This window comes from Hippopotamus amphibius, chromosome 3, assembly GCF_030028045.1.
Source record: "Hippopotamus amphibius kiboko isolate mHipAmp2 chromosome 3, mHipAmp2.hap2, whole genome shotgun sequence".
Lineage (NCBI taxonomy): Eukaryota > Metazoa > Chordata > Mammalia > Artiodactyla > Hippopotamidae > Hippopotamus > Hippopotamus amphibius.
The window spans coordinates 199,097,174-199,117,725 of NC_080188.1; the positions used below are offsets into that span (position 1 = coordinate 199,097,174).

The 20,552-nt window shown below is 42.9% G+C and overlaps 1 protein-coding gene across 13 annotated transcripts in view; it reads left to right on the forward strand.

Annotated features, from left to right (window-relative positions):
* Positions 1 to 20,552, forward strand: part of PPP1R12B (protein phosphatase 1 regulatory subunit 12B) — a 200,611-nt gene that overhangs the window by 113,471 nt on the left and 66,588 nt on the right. For 6 of the 13 annotated variants that reach the window (XM_057726488.1, XM_057726489.1, XM_057726491.1 and 3 more), the window contains 2 exons: positions 5,617 to 5,707; positions 18,590 to 18,793. In XM_057726488.1, coding sequence (XP_057582471.1) covers positions 5,617 to 5,707; positions 18,590 to 18,793 — 295 coding nt within the window. Of the gene's footprint in view, positions 1 to 1,702; positions 5,003 to 5,616; positions 5,708 to 18,589; positions 18,794 to 20,552 lie in introns of those variants that run through there. The other 7 variants (XR_009052569.1, XR_009052570.1, XR_009052572.1 and 4 more) reach the window with 7 other exon arrangements.

Sequence of the window (20,552 nt, forward strand, 5' to 3'; positions counted from 1 at the left end):
CCTGCTCCCACTTCGCCCACCCCCGCCTCTGGCAGCCACCCGCCTGTTCCCTGTGCCTGTGAGTCAGCGTCTCGGGTTCCACACGCAGGTGAGGCCGTGCCGTGTTTGTCTTTCTCTGACTTATTTCGCTTAGCGTGACACCCTCAAGGCCCGTCCATGGTGTTGCAAATGGCGAGGTTCCCTTTTCTTTATGACTGAATGATATTCTATTATGTGTGTATATACACACACACGTATATAGGCCACATTTTCTTTATCCATTCATCTGTCTGTAGACACTTAGCTTGTTTCTGTATCTTGGCCGTTGTGAGTAGTGCTGCTGTGCACGTGGGGACACAGATTTAGTACACATCAAGATTGTGATTTGGTTTCGTTCAGATAAATACCCAGAAGTGGAATTGTTGGATCATATAGTATTTCTGTTTTTAATGTTTTGAAGAATCTCTCTACTGTTTTCCGTAGCGGCTGCCCCAACTTACACTCCCCTCAGCAGTGCATGAGGGCTGCCTTTTCTCCGCATCCTTGCCAACACCTGTCATTTCTTGTCTAATAGCCATCCTGACAGGTGCCAGGTATGAGGTGACATCTCGTGGTTTTGATTTGCATCTCCCTGGTGATGAGTGATGTTGAGCACCTTTTCATGTGTCTGTTGGCCACTGTATGTCTTCTTTGGGAAAAGTCTGTTCATATCCTCTGCCTGTTTTTTAATCAGGTGGTTTGTTTTCTGTTGAGTTGTATGGGTTCTTTATCTAGTTTGGCTATTAACCCCTTATCAGATAGATGACTTGGAAGTATTTTCTCCCATTCAGTAGGTTGCCTTTTTGTTTTGTTGCTGATTCTGTGCAGAAGCAAAAGGTTTGATGAAGTCCCACTTGTTCATTTTTGCTTTTGTTGCCTTTGCTTTTGGTGTCAAATCCAAAAAATCATTGCCAAGACTGATGTTAAGGCTCTTAAACCCTATGTTAAAGAATGTGACTTTTAAAATTACTGTTGTATAATACAATATATGTCACCATTTGGCAGATCACCAATATTTTCCCAGAGTCATGCCTGGGCCAGACATTCCATCCAAAGTACAAGGCAGAGCAGTGGATTCCAGCATAACAGAACACGAAAATTCCAGTAACATTGTTTCAGATTCCACACCTGCGACTAACCTTTCAGAAACTACCACTTGTGTTTAACTATAGAATCGAAGAAGATTGTCCACAATTATCTGAAAAAGCTGTTCTAATACTTCTTGCTTTTCCAACTACGTATCTGTGCAGGACTGGATTTTTTAATATATTTTAATGAAAACAACATATTGCAGCGTATTGAATGCAGAAATGTATATAGAAATCTGGCTGGCTTCTATTAAGCCAACATTAAAGAAATTTACAAAAATGTAAAATAATGCCACTCATACTGAATTTTTTTGTTTTAGAAAATTTAGTTATTTTCCATAAAAGATAAGTTATTTATATTAACATGTAGTAGGGCTATCATTTTCAAATGAATTAATGAGTACATGTTTAATTTCTCAATTTTGATGCCTAATAAGGTAAATATTAATAGATACACCCCACATAAACAAAAGCTGTTTGGGGATCCTCAGTAATTTTTTAAAATGTGAAAGGGTCCTCAGACCAAACGATTTGAGAACTGTTGCTGTAGATACAAGCAGACCTAATTTTCTTGTGCTTCGCATCATCACTTCCAGATACTGCGTTGTTCACAGATTGAAGGTCAGTGGCTGCCCACGTCAGATCAGTCTGTCGGAGCCATTTTCCCAGCGTTTGGTCACTTCATGTCTCTGGGTCACGTTTGGTTACTCTCACAATATTTCAGACTTCCTCGTTACTGTATCTGTTATGAAATCTGTGATCAGTGATATCTGATGTTACTGTAATTGTTTGGGATGCCACATGCCACACCCGTGTGAAACCACAAACTTAATCAACAAATGCTGTATTTTTAATGCTCCACCGACCAGCAGTTCCCCTGTCCCTCCCCCTCTCCTCGGGCCTCCCTGTTTCCTGAGACACAACAATACTGAAATCAGGCCCATTAATAACCCTACAAGGGCCTCTAAGTATTCAAGTGAAAGGAAGAGTCACACGTCTCTCACTTTAAATCAGACACTAGGAATGATTACAGTTAGTGAGGAAGGCACAGGTAAAGCCTAGATAGGCCTAAAGCTGGGGCTCTTGCACCAAACAGTTAGCCAAGCCAGGAATGCAAAGGGAAGTTCTTGAAGGAAATTAAAGCTGCTACTTCAGTGGACACACAAATGGTAAGAAAGCGAAACAGCCTTATTGCGGACATGGAGAAAGTCTAAGTGGTCTGGACAGAAGATCAAACCAGAAACAACATTCCTTAAACCAAAGCCTAATACAGAGAAAGGCCCTAACTCTCTTCAATTCTATGAAGGCTGAAAGATCAGGTGGGGAAGCTGCAGAAGAATAGTTTGAAACTTAGCAGTGGTGGTCTCATGAGGTTTAAGGAAGATGCCATTCTCAGTAACATAAGGTGAGGCCACAGGTGATGATGTAGAAGCTTCAGCAGGTTACCCAGAAGATCCAGTTAAGACAGTTCATGAAGGTGCTGCACTGAACAACAGGTTTTCAGTGTAGGTTAAACAGCCTCTATTGGAAGAAGATGCCATCCAGGACTTTCATAGCCAGAGAGGAGAAGTCAGTGCTTGGCTTCAGCGCCTCAAAGGACAGGCTGACTCTCTTGTTAGGAGCTAATGCAGCTGGTGACTTTAAGTTGAAGTCAGTGCTCATTTACCATCTGAAAATCCTGGGGTGCTTAAGAATTATGCTAGATCTACTCTGCCTGTGCTCTGTAAATGGAACAACAAAGCCTAGATGACAGCACATCTGTTTACAGCATGATTTACTGAATATTTTAAGCCAACGGTTGAGACCTACTGCTCAGAAAAAAAAAAGATTCAAAATATTATGCTTACTGACAGTACACCTGGTGTCACCCAAGAGCTCTGATGGAGATGGACGGTGAGATGCATGTCGTTTTCATGCATGTAAACACATCCGTCCTGCAGCCTGTGGATGTAGGAGTCACTGTCAAGCCCTATTGTTAACGAAATACATTTTGTAAGGCTGTAGCTGCCATAGATGGTGATTCCTCTGATGGGTCTGGGCAAAGTCAACTGAAAACCCTCTGGAAAGAAATCACCATTCTGGATGCCATTAAGAACATTCATGACTCATGGGAAGAGATCAAAATATCAACCTTAACAGGAGTTTGGAAGAAGTAGATGCCAACCGTCATGGATAACTTCGAGGGTTCAAGACTTCAGTCGAGGAAGTAATGGCAAATTTGGTGGAAAAAGCAAGAGAACTAGAATTAGAAGTGGAAGCCTGAAGATGTGACTGAATTGCTACAATCTCAGGATAAAACTTAAAGGACGAAGAGTTGCTTCTTATGGACGAGCAGAAAAAGTGGCTTCTTGTTCACTGCGGCACTGGTTACAGCAGCAAAGACACGGAAGCAGCCTGAATGTCTGTGGACAGGTGAGTGGATGAAGAAGAAGTGGTACACACATACAGTGGAATGTTATGCAGCCATGAGAAAGAATGAAATAATGCCGTTTGCGACAACATGGTTGGACCTAGAGATGATCACACTAAGTGAAGTAAGCCAGATGGAGAAAGACAGATAGCACATGATATCACTTATATGTGGAATCTTAAAAAGAAGATACAAATGAACTTACGTACAAAACAGAAATAGACTCACAGACATAGAAAACAAACATGGTTACCGAAGGGGAATGGTGGAGGTGAATTAGGAGTTTGGGGTTAACATATACACACTACTACACATGAAATAGATGAACAATAAGGAACTACTGTATAGCACATGGAACTATATCTTCTAATAACCTATAAGGGAAAAGAATCTGAACGAGAATAGATATATGTATACGTACAACTGAATCACTTTGCTGTACACCTGAAACTAACACAATATTGTAAATCAACTGTAATTCAATTTAAAAAAATAAAATTAAAAAAAGAAAGTGTTTTTTTGCAATGGAATCTGCTCCTGGTGAAGATGCTGTGAAGGTTACTGAGATGACAACAAAGGGTTTAGAATATTACATCGCATAGTTGATAAAGCCATGGCAGGATTTGAGAGAATTGACTCCAGTATTGAAAGAAGTTCTACAGTGGGTAAAATGCTATCAAATAGCATTGCAGGCTACAGAGAAATCTTCCGTGGAAGGAAGAGCCAATCCGTGAGGCGCGCTTCACTGCTGTCTTACTTGAAGGGATGGCCACAGCCACCCCAGCCCCCAGCAGCCCCACCCTGACCATCGGCAGCCACCAGCACCCGGGCAGGACCCTCCCAGCAGAAAGGTCGCAGCTTGCTGACGCCTCAGGTGATGGTCAGCACCGTTCACGATGTTTTTTGAAGTGTGTACATTGGTTTTTTAAGACATGATGCTGTTGCACACTTGCTAGACTACAGTATAGTATAGACGTAAGTTTTATATGTGCTGGAAAGCCAAAAATTTCATGTGACGTACTTTATTGCGATGGTCTGGAACTGACCTTATTATATCTCTGAGGTGTGCTTGTGTTACAGTGACAATTAAAATGTATTATTAGGATATTATGAACAATTTTGTGGCACTAAGTATGAAAATATAGGTAAGATTCCTTGAAAAACAAATATTACCAAAACAGAAAATCTGAATAGGCCTAATTCTATTAAAGAAATTGAAACCCTTATCTAGAACCTTCCCATAGAGAACACTCTAAACCCAGATGGCCCTGTTGGTGAACTCTTCCAATTATTTAAGGAGGAAATGACCCCAATCTTACACAGATTCTCAAAGAAAATAGATAAGGAGAAAACACGTGCCAACTTTCATAACGTTAATTCCCAGACTGGCCAGGTTATTATAAGAAGGGAGAATTACAGGCTGATTTCTTGCATGAACACGGATGGAGAAACCTTGAAGTAAATCATACTGAATCGGTGTAAAATGTAAGTCTGTATGAATGACGCTACCTCCTGACCAAGCTGAGCTCATCCCAGCAATTCACTGTTGTTTTATCAGTCAGAATTGTTCGGCCTAAGTCACCGTATTAACAGAAAAAAGAAGGAAATGATTACCTCAGTATATGGGGAAGAAAGGCTTATGATAAAGTTCACACACTAATGATTAAAAAACAAAACCAATAACAACAAGCCCCTCCCAGCCCTCTGCCATGGGGTGGGGAGGGACTGCCTCCCTGGAGGGGCAGCGTTCTGCAGTGTCTCAGCCGGAAGTTGTCTCTCTGGAGGCAGGAGCCAAGCAGGCAAACGGCTGTCGTCACTGCTTTTCAGCATGTTCTGGAGGTTCTCGCCAGAGCACTAAGGCAAGAAAAGAAATAAACAGTGAGAGACAGTTCTCATTTTACAGTCACGGGTGATGTGGTTGTGCATCAGTGATATGGAAACAGCGATACGTTTACAGATGATGTCTTGGCTTAAGTAACGTTCACCGATAGCCTTCTGTGGGGTTGAGTCGCCCTGACTTCATCTTAGAGCACAGAAATCCCCTCGGTGTGCAGACTGTCCCTGGGGCCTCACCTCTGGTGTGACTCTTCTTCCCTGCAGGTCGTATCTGACTCCTGTACGGGATGAGGAAGCTGAGTCGTTACGGAAAGCACGCTCCAGACAAGCTCGGCAGACTCGAAGGTCTACCCAAGTGAGTGACCTCCGTGTTTGAGTCCTTTTGTCTGTCTGCCTTTCCATTGAAAGTACACTTGAAAAATGATGAGTGCCTTATTCCAGCCATTGCAGTGAGAGCTTTCGTGTTAAATTTTACACTGCATAGGATCAAATGAATTCATAGCGCCATAGAGCGGCTCTCGCTTCTATTCTTCCAGGCACAGAGCAGATTTCTCTCCGTTCCTCCCTGAGACTAATCATTCCACTCATGCTGAAGGTCCACACCTTAATTCCTGCAGGAGAGAGTTACCATGGGACCCGCCGCACTGCTCCTGGGTGTGTGCTCAAGAGAAATAAAACAGGCATCTACACAAAAGCTCCTACACAGATGTTTATAACAGCATTGTTCACAGGAGCCAAACCCAAATCCTACCACCTCTGGCCAGCACTAACTTGCTGTATAGACCAAGCCTACGTGTGGAGTGTGCAGGCTCGCTGGAAAGCCGCGTCCTGGCTCCCGGCAGCAGCAAGGTCAGCGTGGTGGGGCTGGCGCTGCCCCCGCGGTCCCCGGCCGGTGTGGGAACAGTGGGCCCAAGTGGGGGCCCAAATAAATTAAGCAGTTAACAAAACTGGGGAAAAAACCACACAAATTTCCACTGATTAATGAATGCATAAACAAAATGTTGCATATTCAATGGAATATTATTTGTCAATAAAAAGAAATGAAGTCCTGCTGCATGATGATGCCACAGTGTGGATGAACCATAAGAAAAAGTTACGCTGAGTGAAAGAAACCTGGCGTGATTCCCTTTGTATGAAGATGTCCAGGCTAGGCAAATCCCCAGAAACGGGTTTCTTCTTTCTAGGGTGATGAAATGACCTGAAGTTAGATGGGGATTTTGAACAGCTCTGTGAATATACTAAAAAACAGGAAATTATACTCTTTAAAAGGGTGGATTTTATGATATGTGGATTATATTTCAATAATGATGTTATAAAAAGAAAAGAGTCCCTAAGGGAGGCTTTGAAGTAAGAAAGAGTCCGATATGATCTATGTTATATTTTGCCAAAGTCGCCGTGCATGTGGAGAATTGATGGGAGTGGTCTGTGAAGCCTGGAGGCCCCTCAGCTGAGCTGGAGGGGACAGGTGTGTGGCAGCGACCGTGGAGCAAGGCTGTGATTGGGCGTCAAGGAGGCACAGGAGGATGGGCCAGGGCAGCAGAACGGAGGAGTCAACCAGGAGATGGTGCAGGAGGGAGTGGAAGGCAGTTTCCGGTGAAGAGGGGAAGCCCCGCAGTTTCAGCTGCTACAGACGCCAAGCAGCAGAGCAGTGGACTGAGGGGGCCGAGTGTGTGGCCTGTCGTCCCCACGCCTCCAGGGAGGTCGGGTACCTTCCTGTGCCGTTGCTGCTGGAGCTCGGTGGTGCTTTGTTTCCCCACAGGACATAACCCCCACGAGGACCAGACTGACCATTATTGGTTTGGTTTGGGCTATTGTGGCGAAATATACATAACACACAACTTAATATTTTAGCCATCTTTAAGCGCATCGTTGATCGCTGTTAAACACATTCACATTATTTTGCAGTCGCCACCACCATCCGTCTCCAGAACGGCTTTCTTCTTCCCAAACCGAGACTCTCCACCCATCAAACAAGCCCTCTCTCCCCACAGCTTCTGGCAGCCACCATTCTACTTTTTATCTCTATGACCTTGACTCTAGGTAACTCACGTGAGTGGAATTACACAGGTTTTGTCCTTTTGTGACTGGCTTGTTTCACTCAGCGTACTGTCGTCAAGGTTCATCCGTTTGGCAGCACGTGTCAGAATCTCCTGCCTCTCTAAGGCTGAACCACACGTCTTTGTGTGTCTGCGCCACACTGTGTCCATCCGTCCTCTGCCGATGGACACGTGGGTTGCTTCCACCTTTTGGTCGCTGTGGACAGAGTGGCTGTGAACGAGGGTGTGCAGATACCTCTGGAGACCCTGCTTTTGGTTCTTTTGGGTGTAGACCCAGAAGTAGAATAGGTTCGGTCAGATGTTTCTGTCTTAATACTTACTTTCCATTATACTCATCTGTTTTCTTATGTCCTTTCCATTTGATTATGGTTCTTGAGTACAGGAATCACTTGACTTGTGTTTTGTAGTTCCAGTGCTCAAAGACGCAGTAACTTTTTGTAAGAGAATGAGTGAGCAAATGAGTGAGTAGTACCTTCTGGCTTTGGACCTTCCCTCTCCTGAGGGCGTGAGCACATAACTGCTTGAGTCAGAAGCAGCCTATACCTAACCCTCCTCTTCTCCTGCAGGTGTCTCCTCGTTGTTTCCTTTCCTTCTGTGCTGCTGCTCCTGCTCCTGTGAGCCTGGGGGAAATTTTGATTGGTGGAATGTCTCTGTGTGGTTCCTACATTTAGTTACAAAATTATGTTAGGGAAAAGCTAGTTCAGGGGTTGGGTTTTTGTGTTTTTTTTTTTCAATTTTTTAAAATGGAGTTATAGCTGGTTTACAATATTGTTAGTTTCAGGTGTATATCATAGTGATTAAAAATTTTTAAGATTATATGCCATTTGTATACTAACATAATCACGAATTTTACGCTGATTGCTACTAGATTAGTTTTCAAAATATTAAGAAATATTCAACATAACTGACAACTCCATTAATGATTTATTGGCAGTATATTTCTTAGTGTATTCAGAAAGGAATGGCTTTGATTACTGTAAGCTGCCAATGTTGTTATTCATTAAATATCTAGCAATATTGATTTTTTTAAAGAACTTTTATTGAGATACAGTTAACAGACAATAAACTGCATATACTTAGAGTGTACAATTTGGTATCCCAATCTCCCAATGCATCCCCCCCAACCCTCCCCGCTTTCCCCACTTGGTGTCCATGTGTTTTTTCTCTACATCTGTGTCTCTATTTCTGCCTTGCATTTCCTCTTTCATCGTTGTTAGCATTTGCCTTATGTATTGAGGTGCTCCTATATTGGGTGCATATATATTTATAATTGTTATCTCTTCTTCTTGGATGGATCCCTTGATCTTTATGTAATGTCTTTTCTTGTCTCTTGTAACATTTTTTATTTTAAAGTCTATTTTATCTGATATGAGTATCGCTACTCCAGCCTTCTTTTGATTTCCATTTGCATGGAACATCTTTTTCCATCCCCTCACTTTCCGTCTGTATGTGTCCCTAGGTCTGAAGTGGGTCTCTTGTAGACAGCATATATATGGGTCTTGTTTTTGTATCCATTCAGCCAGTCTGTGTCTTTTGGTTGGTGCATTTAGTCCATTTACATTCAATGTAATTATCAATATGTATGTTCCTCTTACCATTTTCTTAATTGGTTTGTTGTTGTTTCCTTTTCTTCTCTTATGTTTCCCGCTTAGAGAAGTTCTTTAGCATTTGTTGCAGGGCTGGTTTGGTGGTGCTGAATTCTCTTAGCTGTTGCTTGTCTGTAAAGCTTTTGATTTCTCCATTGAATCTGAAAGAGATCTTTGCTGGGTAGAGTATTCTTGGTTGTAGGTTCTACCCTTTCATCACTTGAAATATATCGTGCCACTCCTTTCTGGCTTGCAGAGTTTCTGCTGAGAAATCAGCTGTTACCCTTATGGGAGTTCCCTTGTGTGTTATTTGTCATTTTTCCCTTGTTGCTTTTAATAACATTTCTCTGTCTTTAATTTTTGTCAATTTGACTACTATATGTCTTGGCGTGTTTCTCCTTGGGTTTATCCTGCCTGGGACTCTCTGTGCTTCCTGGACTTGGGTAGCTGTTTCCTTTCCCATGTTAGGGAAGTTTTTAACTATAATCTCTTCCAATATTTTCTCAGGCCCTTTCTCTCTCTCTTCTCCTTCTGGGACCCCTATAATGTGAATGTTGGCACGTTTAACATTGTCCCAGAGGTCTCTTAGGCTGTCTTCAGTTCTTTTCATTCTTTTTTCCTTATTCTTTTCCGCATCAGTGATTATCACCATTCTGTCTCCAGGTCACTTATTCGCCCTTCTGCCTCCATTAATCTGCTGTTGGTTCCTTCTAGGGTATTTTTCATTTCAGTTATTGTGTTGCATATCTCTGTTTGTTTGCTCTTTAATTCTTCTAGGTCTTTGGTAAACTTTTCGATCTTTGCATCCAGTCTTTTTTCAAAGTCCTGGATCATCTTCACCATCATTATTCTGAATGCTTTTTCTGGAAGGGTGCCTATCTCTTCTTCATTTAGTTGTTTTTCTGGGGTTTTATCCTGTCCCGTCATCTGGTACAGAGTCCTCTGCTTTTTCATTTTCTCTATCTTTCTGTGGCTGTGGTTTTCAGTTCCACAAGACAAAATACTGCTGATACTGCTTGATACTGCTGTCTGCCTTCTTGTCGATTTTTTACTAGAATAAAAATTATGAAGAATATTCTTAATCTTGACTTTCTATAGGCAAAGGAAAATTCACCAACCTAATCAATTATCATGTTAATAAAGTGGTAAATACTAACAAGGATGAATGAATAAATGCTAAGACATGTTTTGTGACTTAAAATCATAACTTATTCTATTTATAATGTTTATCTTGTTAAATTTATTATGTTTAGAATATGTGTTTATAATGTTTTGAATATATTTTGAAAACTTTTATAGGAAGATCTCACTGTGAGTAAAACAAAAAAATGCCTTAAAAGTGTTTATTGACTATATTCTTTCTATCAGGGGGTTTGTATACTATTAAAAACTTGGTTCTTGAAAAAAAAAAAGATTATATGCCATTTGTAGTTATAAAATATTGGCTGTGTTCCCTGTGTTGTAAATATGTCCTTGTTAACTTATTTTATGCATAATAAGTTGTACCTCTTAATCCCCTGCCCCAATATTTCTTCTCTCTCCCCCAGTAACCACTAGTTTTTTCTCTATATCTGTGAGTCTGTGTCCTTTCTGTTATTCACGAGTTTATTTTATTTTTTAGATTCCACATATAAGTGACATCATACAGCATTTATTATCTGACTTTTTTCACTCAGCATGATACACTCTGGGTCCATCCACGTTGTTGCAAATGGCAAAATTTCATGTCAGTGGCTGAGTAATACTCCATTTTGTGCGTGTGTGTATGTGTGTATCTCACTTCTTCATCCATCCATCTGTTGATAAGAGACCTAGGTTGCTTCCGTATCTTGGCAGTTGTAAGTAATGCTGCTGTAAATATTGGGGTGTATGTATCTTTTCAAATTAGTGTTTTTGGTTTTTTCAGATGTATACCCAGAAGTGGAATTGCTGGATCATATGGGAGTTCTGTTTTTTAGTTTATTGAGAAACCTCCATACTGTTTTCCACAGTGGCTGTACCAATTTATATTCCCACCAGCAGTGTAGGGGGTTCCCTTTTCTCTGCATCTTCACCAACATTTGTCACTTGTGGTCTTTTTGATGACAGCCATTCTGACAGGTGTGAGGTGACATCTCATTGTGGGGTTTTTTTTAAGGACTTTTATTGAGATATAATTGACATACAATAAACTGTATATATTCAAAGTGTACAACTTGATTTTTTTTATTAGTAATGTATATATGGCGATCCTAATCACCCAGTTCATCCCACCCCAACCCCACCCCCTGCTTCCCCCCTTGGTGTCCATATGTTTGTCCTCTACATCTGTGTCTCTGTTTCTGCCTTGCAAACTGGTTGATCTGTGCTATTGTTCTAGATTCCACATATATGCATTAATATGTGATATTTGTTTTTCTCTTTCTGACTGACTTCACTCTGTATGACAGTCTCTAGGTCCATCCATGCCTCTACAAATGTCCCAATTTCGTTCCTTTTTATGGCTGAGTAATATTCCATTGTATATATGTGCCACATTTTCTTTATCTGTTCATCTCTCTCCTTTTGTTTTAGACAATTGTTTTAATAAATTTATTTATTTATTTATTTATTGGCTGTGTTGGGTCTTCCTTGCTGCACGTGGGCGTTCTCTAGTTGTGATGAGCGGGGGCTACTCTTTGTTGTGGTGTGCTGGCTCCTCATTGCTGTGGCTTCTTTTGTTGTGGAGCATGGGCTCTAGGCATGTGGGCTTCAGTAGTTGTGGCACATGGGCTCAATAGTTGTGGCTCACAGGCTCTAAAGCACAGGCCCAACAGTTGTGGCACATGGGCTTCGTTGCTCCGCGGCATGTGAGATCTTCCCGGTGCAGGGATCAAACTTGTGTCCCCTGCATTGGCAGGTGGATTCTTAACCACTGCACCACCTAGGACGCCCCCATTCATCTCTTGATGGACGGTTAGGTTGCTTCCATGACCTGGCTATTGTAAATAGTGCAGCAGTGAACATTGGGGTGCATGTGTCTTTTTGAATTATGGTTTTCTCTGGGTATATGCCCAGTAGTGGGATTGCTGGGTCATATGGTAATTGCATTTTTAGTTTTTTAAGGAACCTCCATACTGTTCTCCATAGTGGCTGTATCAATTTACATTCCCAGCAACAGTGCAAGAGGGTTCACTTTTCTCCACATCCTCTCCAGCATTTGTTGTTTCTCATTGTGGCTTTGATTTGCATTTCCCTGGTGATGAGTGATATCGAGCATCTATCTAGCCATCTGTACGTCTTCTTTAGAGAAATGTCTGTTCAGGCCTTCTGCCCATTTTTAAATTGAGTTGTTTGTTATTTTGATATTGAGTTGTATAAGCTGTTTATATATTTTGGATATTAACCCCTTATCAGTTATATCATTTGCAAATATTTTCTCCCATTCAGTAGGTTGTCTTTTCATTTTGTTGGTGGTTTCATTTGCTGTGTGAAAGTTTTTAAGTTTAATTAGGTTCCATTTGTTTCTTTTTGTTTTTGTTTCCTTGCCTTAGGAGACAGATTCAAAAAAATATTGCTATGATTTATGTCAAAAAGTGTTCTGCCTGTGTTTTCCTCTAGGATTTTTATGGTTTCTGGTCTTGCATTTAGGTCTTTAATCCATTCCGAGTTATTTTTTGTGTATAGTATTAGAGAATGTTTTAATTTCATTCTTTTACATGTAGCTGTCCAGTTTTCTCAGCACCACTTATTGAAGAGACTGTTTTTTCTCCATTGCGTATTCTTGCCTCCTTTGTTGTAGATTAATTAACTGTAGGTGCATGGGTTTATTTCTGGGCTCTCAATTCTGCTCTGTTGGTCTGTGCATCTGTTTTTGTGTCAGTATGGTACCATTTTGATTATGGTAGCTTTGTAGTATAGTCTAAACTCAGGGAGAATGATTCCTGCAGTTCTGTTCTTCTTTCTCAAGATTGTTTTGGCTATTCAGAGTCTTTTATATTGCCAAACAAATGTTTAAATTATTTGTTCTAGTTCTGTGAAAAAGCCATTGGTATTTTGATAGGGATTATTATTGAATGTGTAGATTGCCCTTGGGTAGTATGGTCATTTTAACAGTATTACGTCTTCCAGTTAATGAACATGGTATAGCTTTACATCTGTTTGTGTCATCTTCAGTTTCTTCCATCAGTGTCAGAGTTTTCCGAGTGCAGATCTTTTACCTGCTTTAGTTAGGTTTATTCCTAGGTATTTTATTCTTTTTGATATGATGGTAAATGGGATTGTTTTCTTAATTTCACTTTCTGATAGTTCATTGTTAGTGTATAAAATGCAATTGATTGCTATATATTAATTTTGTATCTTGCACCTTTGCCGAGTTCATTGATGATTCTAGTATTTTTTTGGTGGCTAGGATTTTCCATGTATAGGATCATGTTATCTGCAGACAGTGACAGTTTTACTTCTTCTTTTCCAATTTGGATTTCTTTTATTTCTTTTTCTTGTCTTATTGCTGTATCTAGGATTTCCAATATTATGTTGAATAAAAGTGACAGGAGTGGGCATCCTTGTGTTGTTTCTGATCATAGAGGAAATGCTTTCAGATTTTTACCATTGAGAATGATGATAGCTATAGGTTTGTCATATATGGCCTTTATTATGTTGAGGCATGTTTCCTCTATTTCCACTTTGCTGGAGAATTTTTTTTTTTAATCATAAATGGATGTTGAATTTTGTCAGAAGCTTTTTGTGTCTCTACTGAGATGATCATATGGTTTTATTCTTCAATCAGTTAATGTGATGTATCACATTGATTGATTTGCATATATTAAACCATCCTTGAATGAATTGGGAGATTGGGATACCAAATTGTACACTCTAAATATGTGCAGTTTATTGTCTGTTAACTGTATCTCAATAAAAGTTCTTAAAAAGAAAAAAACCATCCTTGCACGCCTGGAATAAGTCCCAGTTAATCATAGTGTATAATCCTTTCAATGTATGTTGGATTTGGTTTGCTAATATTTAATTGAGAGTTTCTGCATCTATGTTCATCAGTGATATTGGCCTGTAATTTTCTTTTTTTGTGAGATCTTTGTTTGGTTTTAGTATCAGGGAGATGCTGGCCTCATAGAATGAGTTCTTAAACATTCCTTTCTCTTCAGATTTTTGGAATAGTTTCAAAAGGATAGGTGTTAACTCTTCTCTAAATGTGTAGTAGAATTCACCTGTGAAGCCATCTGGTCCTGGACTTTTGTTTGTGGGGAGTTTTTTGCTTCTTTTTTTTTTTTAATTTCCAATTCAATTTTATTACTGTTAATTGATCTGTCCGCATTTTCTATCTTCCTCATTTGGTCTTAAGAGATTATACATTCTAGGAATTTGTCCATTTTTCTAGGTTGTTCATCTTAGTTGACATATAGTTGTTCATAGCAGTCTTTTATGATCCTTTGTATTTCTGTGGTGTCAGTTGTAAGTTCTTTTACATTTCTGATTTTATTTTTTTGGGCCCTCTCTTTTTTTTTTGATTCTAGCAAAGGGTTTATCAATTTTGTTTATCTTTTCAAAGAACCAGCTCTTAATTTCATTGATCTTTTCTATTATTTTTTTAATCCCTATTTCATTTACTTTTTTTTTTATAAAGGGACTCAAGGACAGTGTAACCAAAGCCTAACGTTTTTAAAATTTTTTCTTAATATTTATTTATTTATTTATTGGCTGCATTGGATATTCATTGACACACACAGGCTTTCTCTAGTTGCAGCAAGCAGGGACTGCTCTTCATTGTGGTGCGTGGGCTCCTCATTGCAGTGGCTTCTCTTGTTGCGGAGCATGGGCTCTAGGCACATGGGCTTCACTAGTTGCAGCACATGGGCTCAATAGTTGTGGCACACAGGCTTAGTTGCTTTTGTGGCATGTGGGGTCTTCCAGGACGAGGGCTTGAATGCATGTCCCCTGCATTGGCAGGAGGATTCTCAGCCACTGCACCACCTAGGAATTCCTTGTTTACTTCTGATCTTTATGATTCTTTCTTCTACTGGCTTTGGGTTTTGTTTATTCTTTTCCTAATTCCTTTAGGTTAAGGTTAGGTTGTTTGAGATTTTTCTTGTTTCCTGAGGTAGGCTTGTATTGCTAGAAACCTCCCTCTTAGAACTGCTTTGCAGTACCCCAAGATCTTGGAACATTGTATTTTCATTTCATTTGTCTCCAGGTATATTTTGAATTCTTCTTTGATTCCTTCCAGGATCCATTGGTTGTTTAGTAGCATAGTGTTTAGCCCCCATGTGTTTTTGTGGGTTTTTTTGCAGGTTTTTTTCTTGTAGTTGATTTCTGGTCCCATAGCCTTGTGGTTGGAAAAGGTGCTTGATATGATTTCAGCCTTCTTAAATTTACTGTGACTTGTTTTATGATATAGCACAAATCTATTGTGGAGGATATGCCCTTGAAAAGAATGTGTATTCTGCTTCTTTTGGATGGAATATTCTCTCTATATATCTGTTAAGTCCATCTGGTCTGACATGTCACTTAAGGCCAGTGTTTCCTTACTGATTTTCTGTCTGGATGATCTGTCCATTGATGTAAGTGGGGTGTTAAAGTCCCCACTGTTGTTGTGTTATTGTTGATTTCTCCCTTTATGTCTATTAATATTTGCTTTATTCATTTAGGCGCTCCTGTGTTGGGTACATATATATTTAAAATTTGTATATCTTCTTGGACTGATCCCTTGATCATTATGTACTGTCCTTCTTTGTCTCTTGTAACAGTCTTTATTTTAAAGTCTGTTTTTCTGGTATAAGTATTGCTACCTAGCTTTCTTTTGATTTCCATTTGTACAGAACACCTTTTTCCACTCCCTCACTTTGTGTGTGTCTTTAGATCTGAAGTGTGTCTCTTGTAGGCAGCATATATTGAGTTGGCCCAAAAGTTCATTTGGGTTTTTCCGTACTTTTGGCCAATCCAATATATGGGTCTTGTTTTTCTATCCATTCAGCCTTTCTGTCTTTTGATTGGAGCATTCAATCTATTTCCATGTAAAGTAGTTACATATCAGTACTTATTGACATTTTGTTAATGTTTTGCTGTTGTTTTTGTAGTTCTTTTTTGTTCCTTTCTTCTTTTGTTCTCTTCCCTTGTGATTTGAGGACTCTCTTCAGTGTTATGTTTGGATTTCTTTCCCTCTTTTGTGTATGTATCTGTTATAGACTTTTGGTTTGTACTTACCATGAGGTTTGTATATACAATGTGTGTGCGCGTGTGTGCATGTGTGTGTTCTGTTCAGTGGCGGTGATTTCCACTGCTCTGCCCTCCTCCCTGGCCCACCCCTCTGTACCGTTTAGGGCACGGCTGACTCCATCTCGTGCGTTTTCCATTTCAGTTACTGTGTCCTTCATCTGTATTTGGTTGTTCTTGGTATTTTTCTAACTTGTTAAAAACTTACAACTTCTCACTCTGTTCATTCTTTCTTAAGTTCATTGATCATCTTTACAATCTTTACCTTGAGCTTTTTCTCAGGTGGATGGCCTGTCTCTGCTTCACTTAGTTGTTCTTCTAGGGTTTTATCTTGTGCCTTCGTTTGGAACATGTTCTTCTGTCGCCTCATTTTGCCTAAGTTGCTGTTTTCATTTCCATATATCTGATAGGTTGGTTACATTTCCCAGCCTTGGAGAAGTGGCCTTTTGTGAAAGGTGTCCTATATATCCCAGCAGTGCACTGCCCTCTGGTCACCAGAGCCGTATGCCCCAGGGGTGCCCCCTTAGGGCTGCGTGGGTCACTCTGTTGTGGTGAGCTGTGGAGTAGTCTTGCCCTGCCTCGTGTGGAGGCCGCTGGCTGCCAGGTGGCGTGGCCGGGTCCCACGGCGGCTGACTGTGGGCCCCTGGCTGGTGCTGCTCACTGGGAGTAGAGTCAGTTGTCCAGGAGATCCGGGGCTGCTGCTCGCCCGCTTCACTGGGGAGTAAAACTAGGTCCTGGGGCTAGCACTGGCCTGCTGGTGGGCAGGGCCGGGTCCTGGGGGTCTGGCTGCAGGGCCCTGGGGTCCCAAAGCTGGTGTCAGACAGCTGATGGTTGGGCCTGGTTTGTGATACAGCTAGCTGTGGGGTCCAGGGTGTTCCGAAGCTTGTGTTGGCCTGCTGGGCTGTTGCTGACCTTCTGGTGGATGGGCTGGGTCCTCCCACGGCAGGCGGTGGGCTGTGATTGTCCTGGGCCTGGTGTCCACCCATTGGTGTGGTGTCCACTCATTGGTGTGTGAGGCTGGTCTCAAGGCTGGAGCAGGCTCACTGGTGGGCAGGGCCAGGGCCCAGGGGTTCCTGGGGCTGGTGTCTGCCCCCCGGTTGGTGGAGCCGGGTCCCAGCGTCTCTGGTTGCAGGTCCCTCGTGGTCCCAGGTCTAGCGCCTGTGCACTGGTGTGTGAGCCTGGGTCCTGGGCCCTCTTGTGGACAGGGCTGTGTCCAGGCAGGGGCAGCTGTGGGCTCTGGGGGTCATCGTGCACCCTCTTTGCACGGGGCCGTGTCCCTGTCTAGTTAGTTGTCTGGCCCGCGCGTCCCAGCCCTGGTGCCTGTGTTCTGTGGGCTGTGGGCAGGGCAGGGTTCGGGGGTGATGAGCTGGAGGGAGGACTCCACAGTGGCGCCTGCCTGCGCCCGTGTCCTTGTTGGTGGAGCCAGCTCCCCAGAGCAGCTGCTGCCAGTGTCTGTGTCCCCCGCACCGCAGGCCCGCCTCTCTGGGAGCCCGCCCAAGACCAGCAGGTGGGTCTGACCCAGGCTGCTTTGAAATGACTGCCTCAGCCCTGGTTGTGCAGCATGTGAGACGGGGTGTGCGCCCGCACGCGTGGGGTCTCCGCTCCCCACAGCCTTCGGAGACTCCCAGAGGGAAGCCCCGCTGGCCTCCAGAGCCAGACGTTCTGGGGGCTCATCTTCCCCAGCGCAGGACCCCCCGCTGGGGAGCCCGACCTGGGGCTCAGACCCCTCGCTCCTTGGGGAGAACCTCTGCAGTTGTAATTATTCTCCCACGGGCGGGGCGCCCCTCCCACCCGTCTTGTGGGGGTTCTTCACGTCTGTGGCAGCGGAAGACCTTTTCTGGTTGCCCCTGGGGAGTAGTTGTCCTGTGTGTGGTTGTGCCCCTGGTGTGCCCTGGCAGGGGGAGCTCTTCCTGCTCTGCCGTCTTGGCAGCTCCCTCAGGGTTGGTTTTTTCTTTGTTTGTGTGGGTTTGGTTTTTTGTTTTGGTGGTTGCCCTAGCCTGGCTCTGAATGTTCACTGTTTTGAGCCTGGTTCTTCTTTTTGTGTGTAAACTTCAGTTTTCCTGGCATCTGCTGGATAGTCTGTGTTGGTGACTGCGTGCTCTTGGGGGTCGGGGGTGTCCAGATGGAGATGTGAGAACCAGGGGTGTGGAAGCCATGGGCGGGTCACTGCTGGTCTGAAGCTCAGGCAGGAAGCGCTCAGGTGTGTGTCTGAAGTGAACTTGGACTGAGGCCTGGGTCCCCGCACGTGGAGGTGTTTGTTTTCAGCGTATGTTGCTTGAAACAGCCTCACGGGTTCTGGGAGCTTCATTTGGAGTTTGGTGCCTTTAGATCTTTAAGGAGTTGCCCTGCTCACTCACGGGGCATTATTGCATAGGGCGAAACCTCTCTGACCTCGCGGTGTTTTCCCAGGGTGTGGCCCTGACCGATCTTCAGGAAGCAGAAAGGACGTTCAGCCGGTCCAGGGCAGAGCGTCAGGCTCAGGAGCAGCCCAGCCCGAAGCCCAGCGGCCCCGGAGGGCTCAACGACGGCGCCCAGAAGCGTGAGCCCTTAGCGGCCCCCGCAGAGGACGCTGGGGAGAGCCGTCCGCCCTGGACCCGGAGCCTGGAGGAAGAGGTGAGCCCTCGGCGCCGACAGCAGGGTGACGGGGGGCGTCTCTGTTCCTCGCTGCCCCACAGTGCAGTGGACTCCGCACAGAAAACGCTGTTTATGTCCGTCTTTAGTTGGCAGACCTGTGTAAGTGAAAGAATTCAGAGGATATTCGTCCTTAAGTGCTCCTTTTTTCCCTCTGGGAGTTAACTAATGCGCTTTTTTCCAGTTTTACTGAGTTGTCATGGACAGGTAGTGTTGCAACATGGCTTGATGTGTATGTATGTTGTGAGATGATTGCCACCGTGTTTGGTTGACTGAGTGTGTCATGCTATTCTGAAAAGAGAGGTCTTGGTATGATAAAATGCAAGTAGAAATATAAACATTTATTATTTAGTTTATGCCAGGCACTATTTTAACTATTTCATATGTGTATTAAATTTCTTAATCCTCAAAACAACTCTCTGAGGTAGATATTATGATTCCTTTTTAAAATATGAGGCAGTGGAGTCACAGAGAGGTTACGTAACTTGCCCAGCGTTCTGCACGGCTAAGAAGAGGTCAGGGACTTCCCTGGCGGTCCAGTGGTGGGCAGCTTTCACTGCGGGGGGCCCGGGTTCAGTCTCTGGTCAGGGAACTAAGATCCCAGAAGCTGCACGTGGACAGAAGGAGGGGGAGGGGGAGGGGATGGAGGCAGAGAAGAATTTATAAAGAAAACAGCAGAGATGGAGCGAGGTGTTGACTGTGCAGTTTGCCCTCCTCACCACCAGGGTACCGTTCTCACAGAGCACCCTAGTCCTGAGCGCAGGCTGTCACTTTGGGGTAGACGTTTTGACTTCCGTTTCATTTCTCAAGTGCAGTTGACAGTCAAAGGTTATATTTAAGGTGAGCGTGAGTCCTGGTTTCCCTAAGATTGTTCCAGTGACACCTTTTATCTCTGGGTGATCATCACTGCCAGTCCTTTTCACTCTCAGAAATGTCCCAGTTGGGATGATAAATTTTACGGTCACCCTAGTTACAGGAGAAAGAAGTCTTCTTGCTCTAACTTTAAATGGCTTGGCTGCATAAACTAATGGAGATTTTGTTGTTTATTTCATTTGTTTTATCAGCTACTGTGTTTTGAGTACTTATTACACACTAAGTACCATCCTGAGCACATGGCATACGTTATCTCCTTTAGTCCTCACAGCCCTCTGTGAGGAAGACATTATCTCCCCTGTTTTATGTAGGAGGAAGTGGAGACTCAAAACTCAGAGCCCTTACGGCAGGCCACACAGCTCACTCGTGCCGCAGCTAGAATCTGAGCCATGTTCTGTCAGACTCCCAAGCGGACTACATTTTATTGCTTTTGTCTCTGTAATTTATAAACAAAAACAATCTCGCATGTAGTAAGAATTTTTTTTAACTCTGCATCTTCAACAAACCATGTTAAGCTTTATTGTCAACCTCTGTCTGTCCTAACTCTCAGGGGAAAAACTAGTTCAAAAGGGAAAGTGGGATTTTTTTTTTTTAATTTTTATTTATTTGGGGGATGGGGGTGCAGCCTGTGGGATCTTAGTTCCCCAACAGGGGATTGAACCCATGCCCCCCTGCATAGGGTCTTAACTGCTAGGCCGCCAGGGACATCCCAGAAAGTGGGAATTTTTTAAAGTGTCCATAAGCCTAGTTATGGCAGGTTGGTACAAGGCTCAGATTTAGTCTGTTTTCTGATAACTCCACATTCTGTTTCTTCATATTCCTGAGCCTTTTCTTTTCCTGCGTAAACCTTGCCTTTCAGTGCCCCATC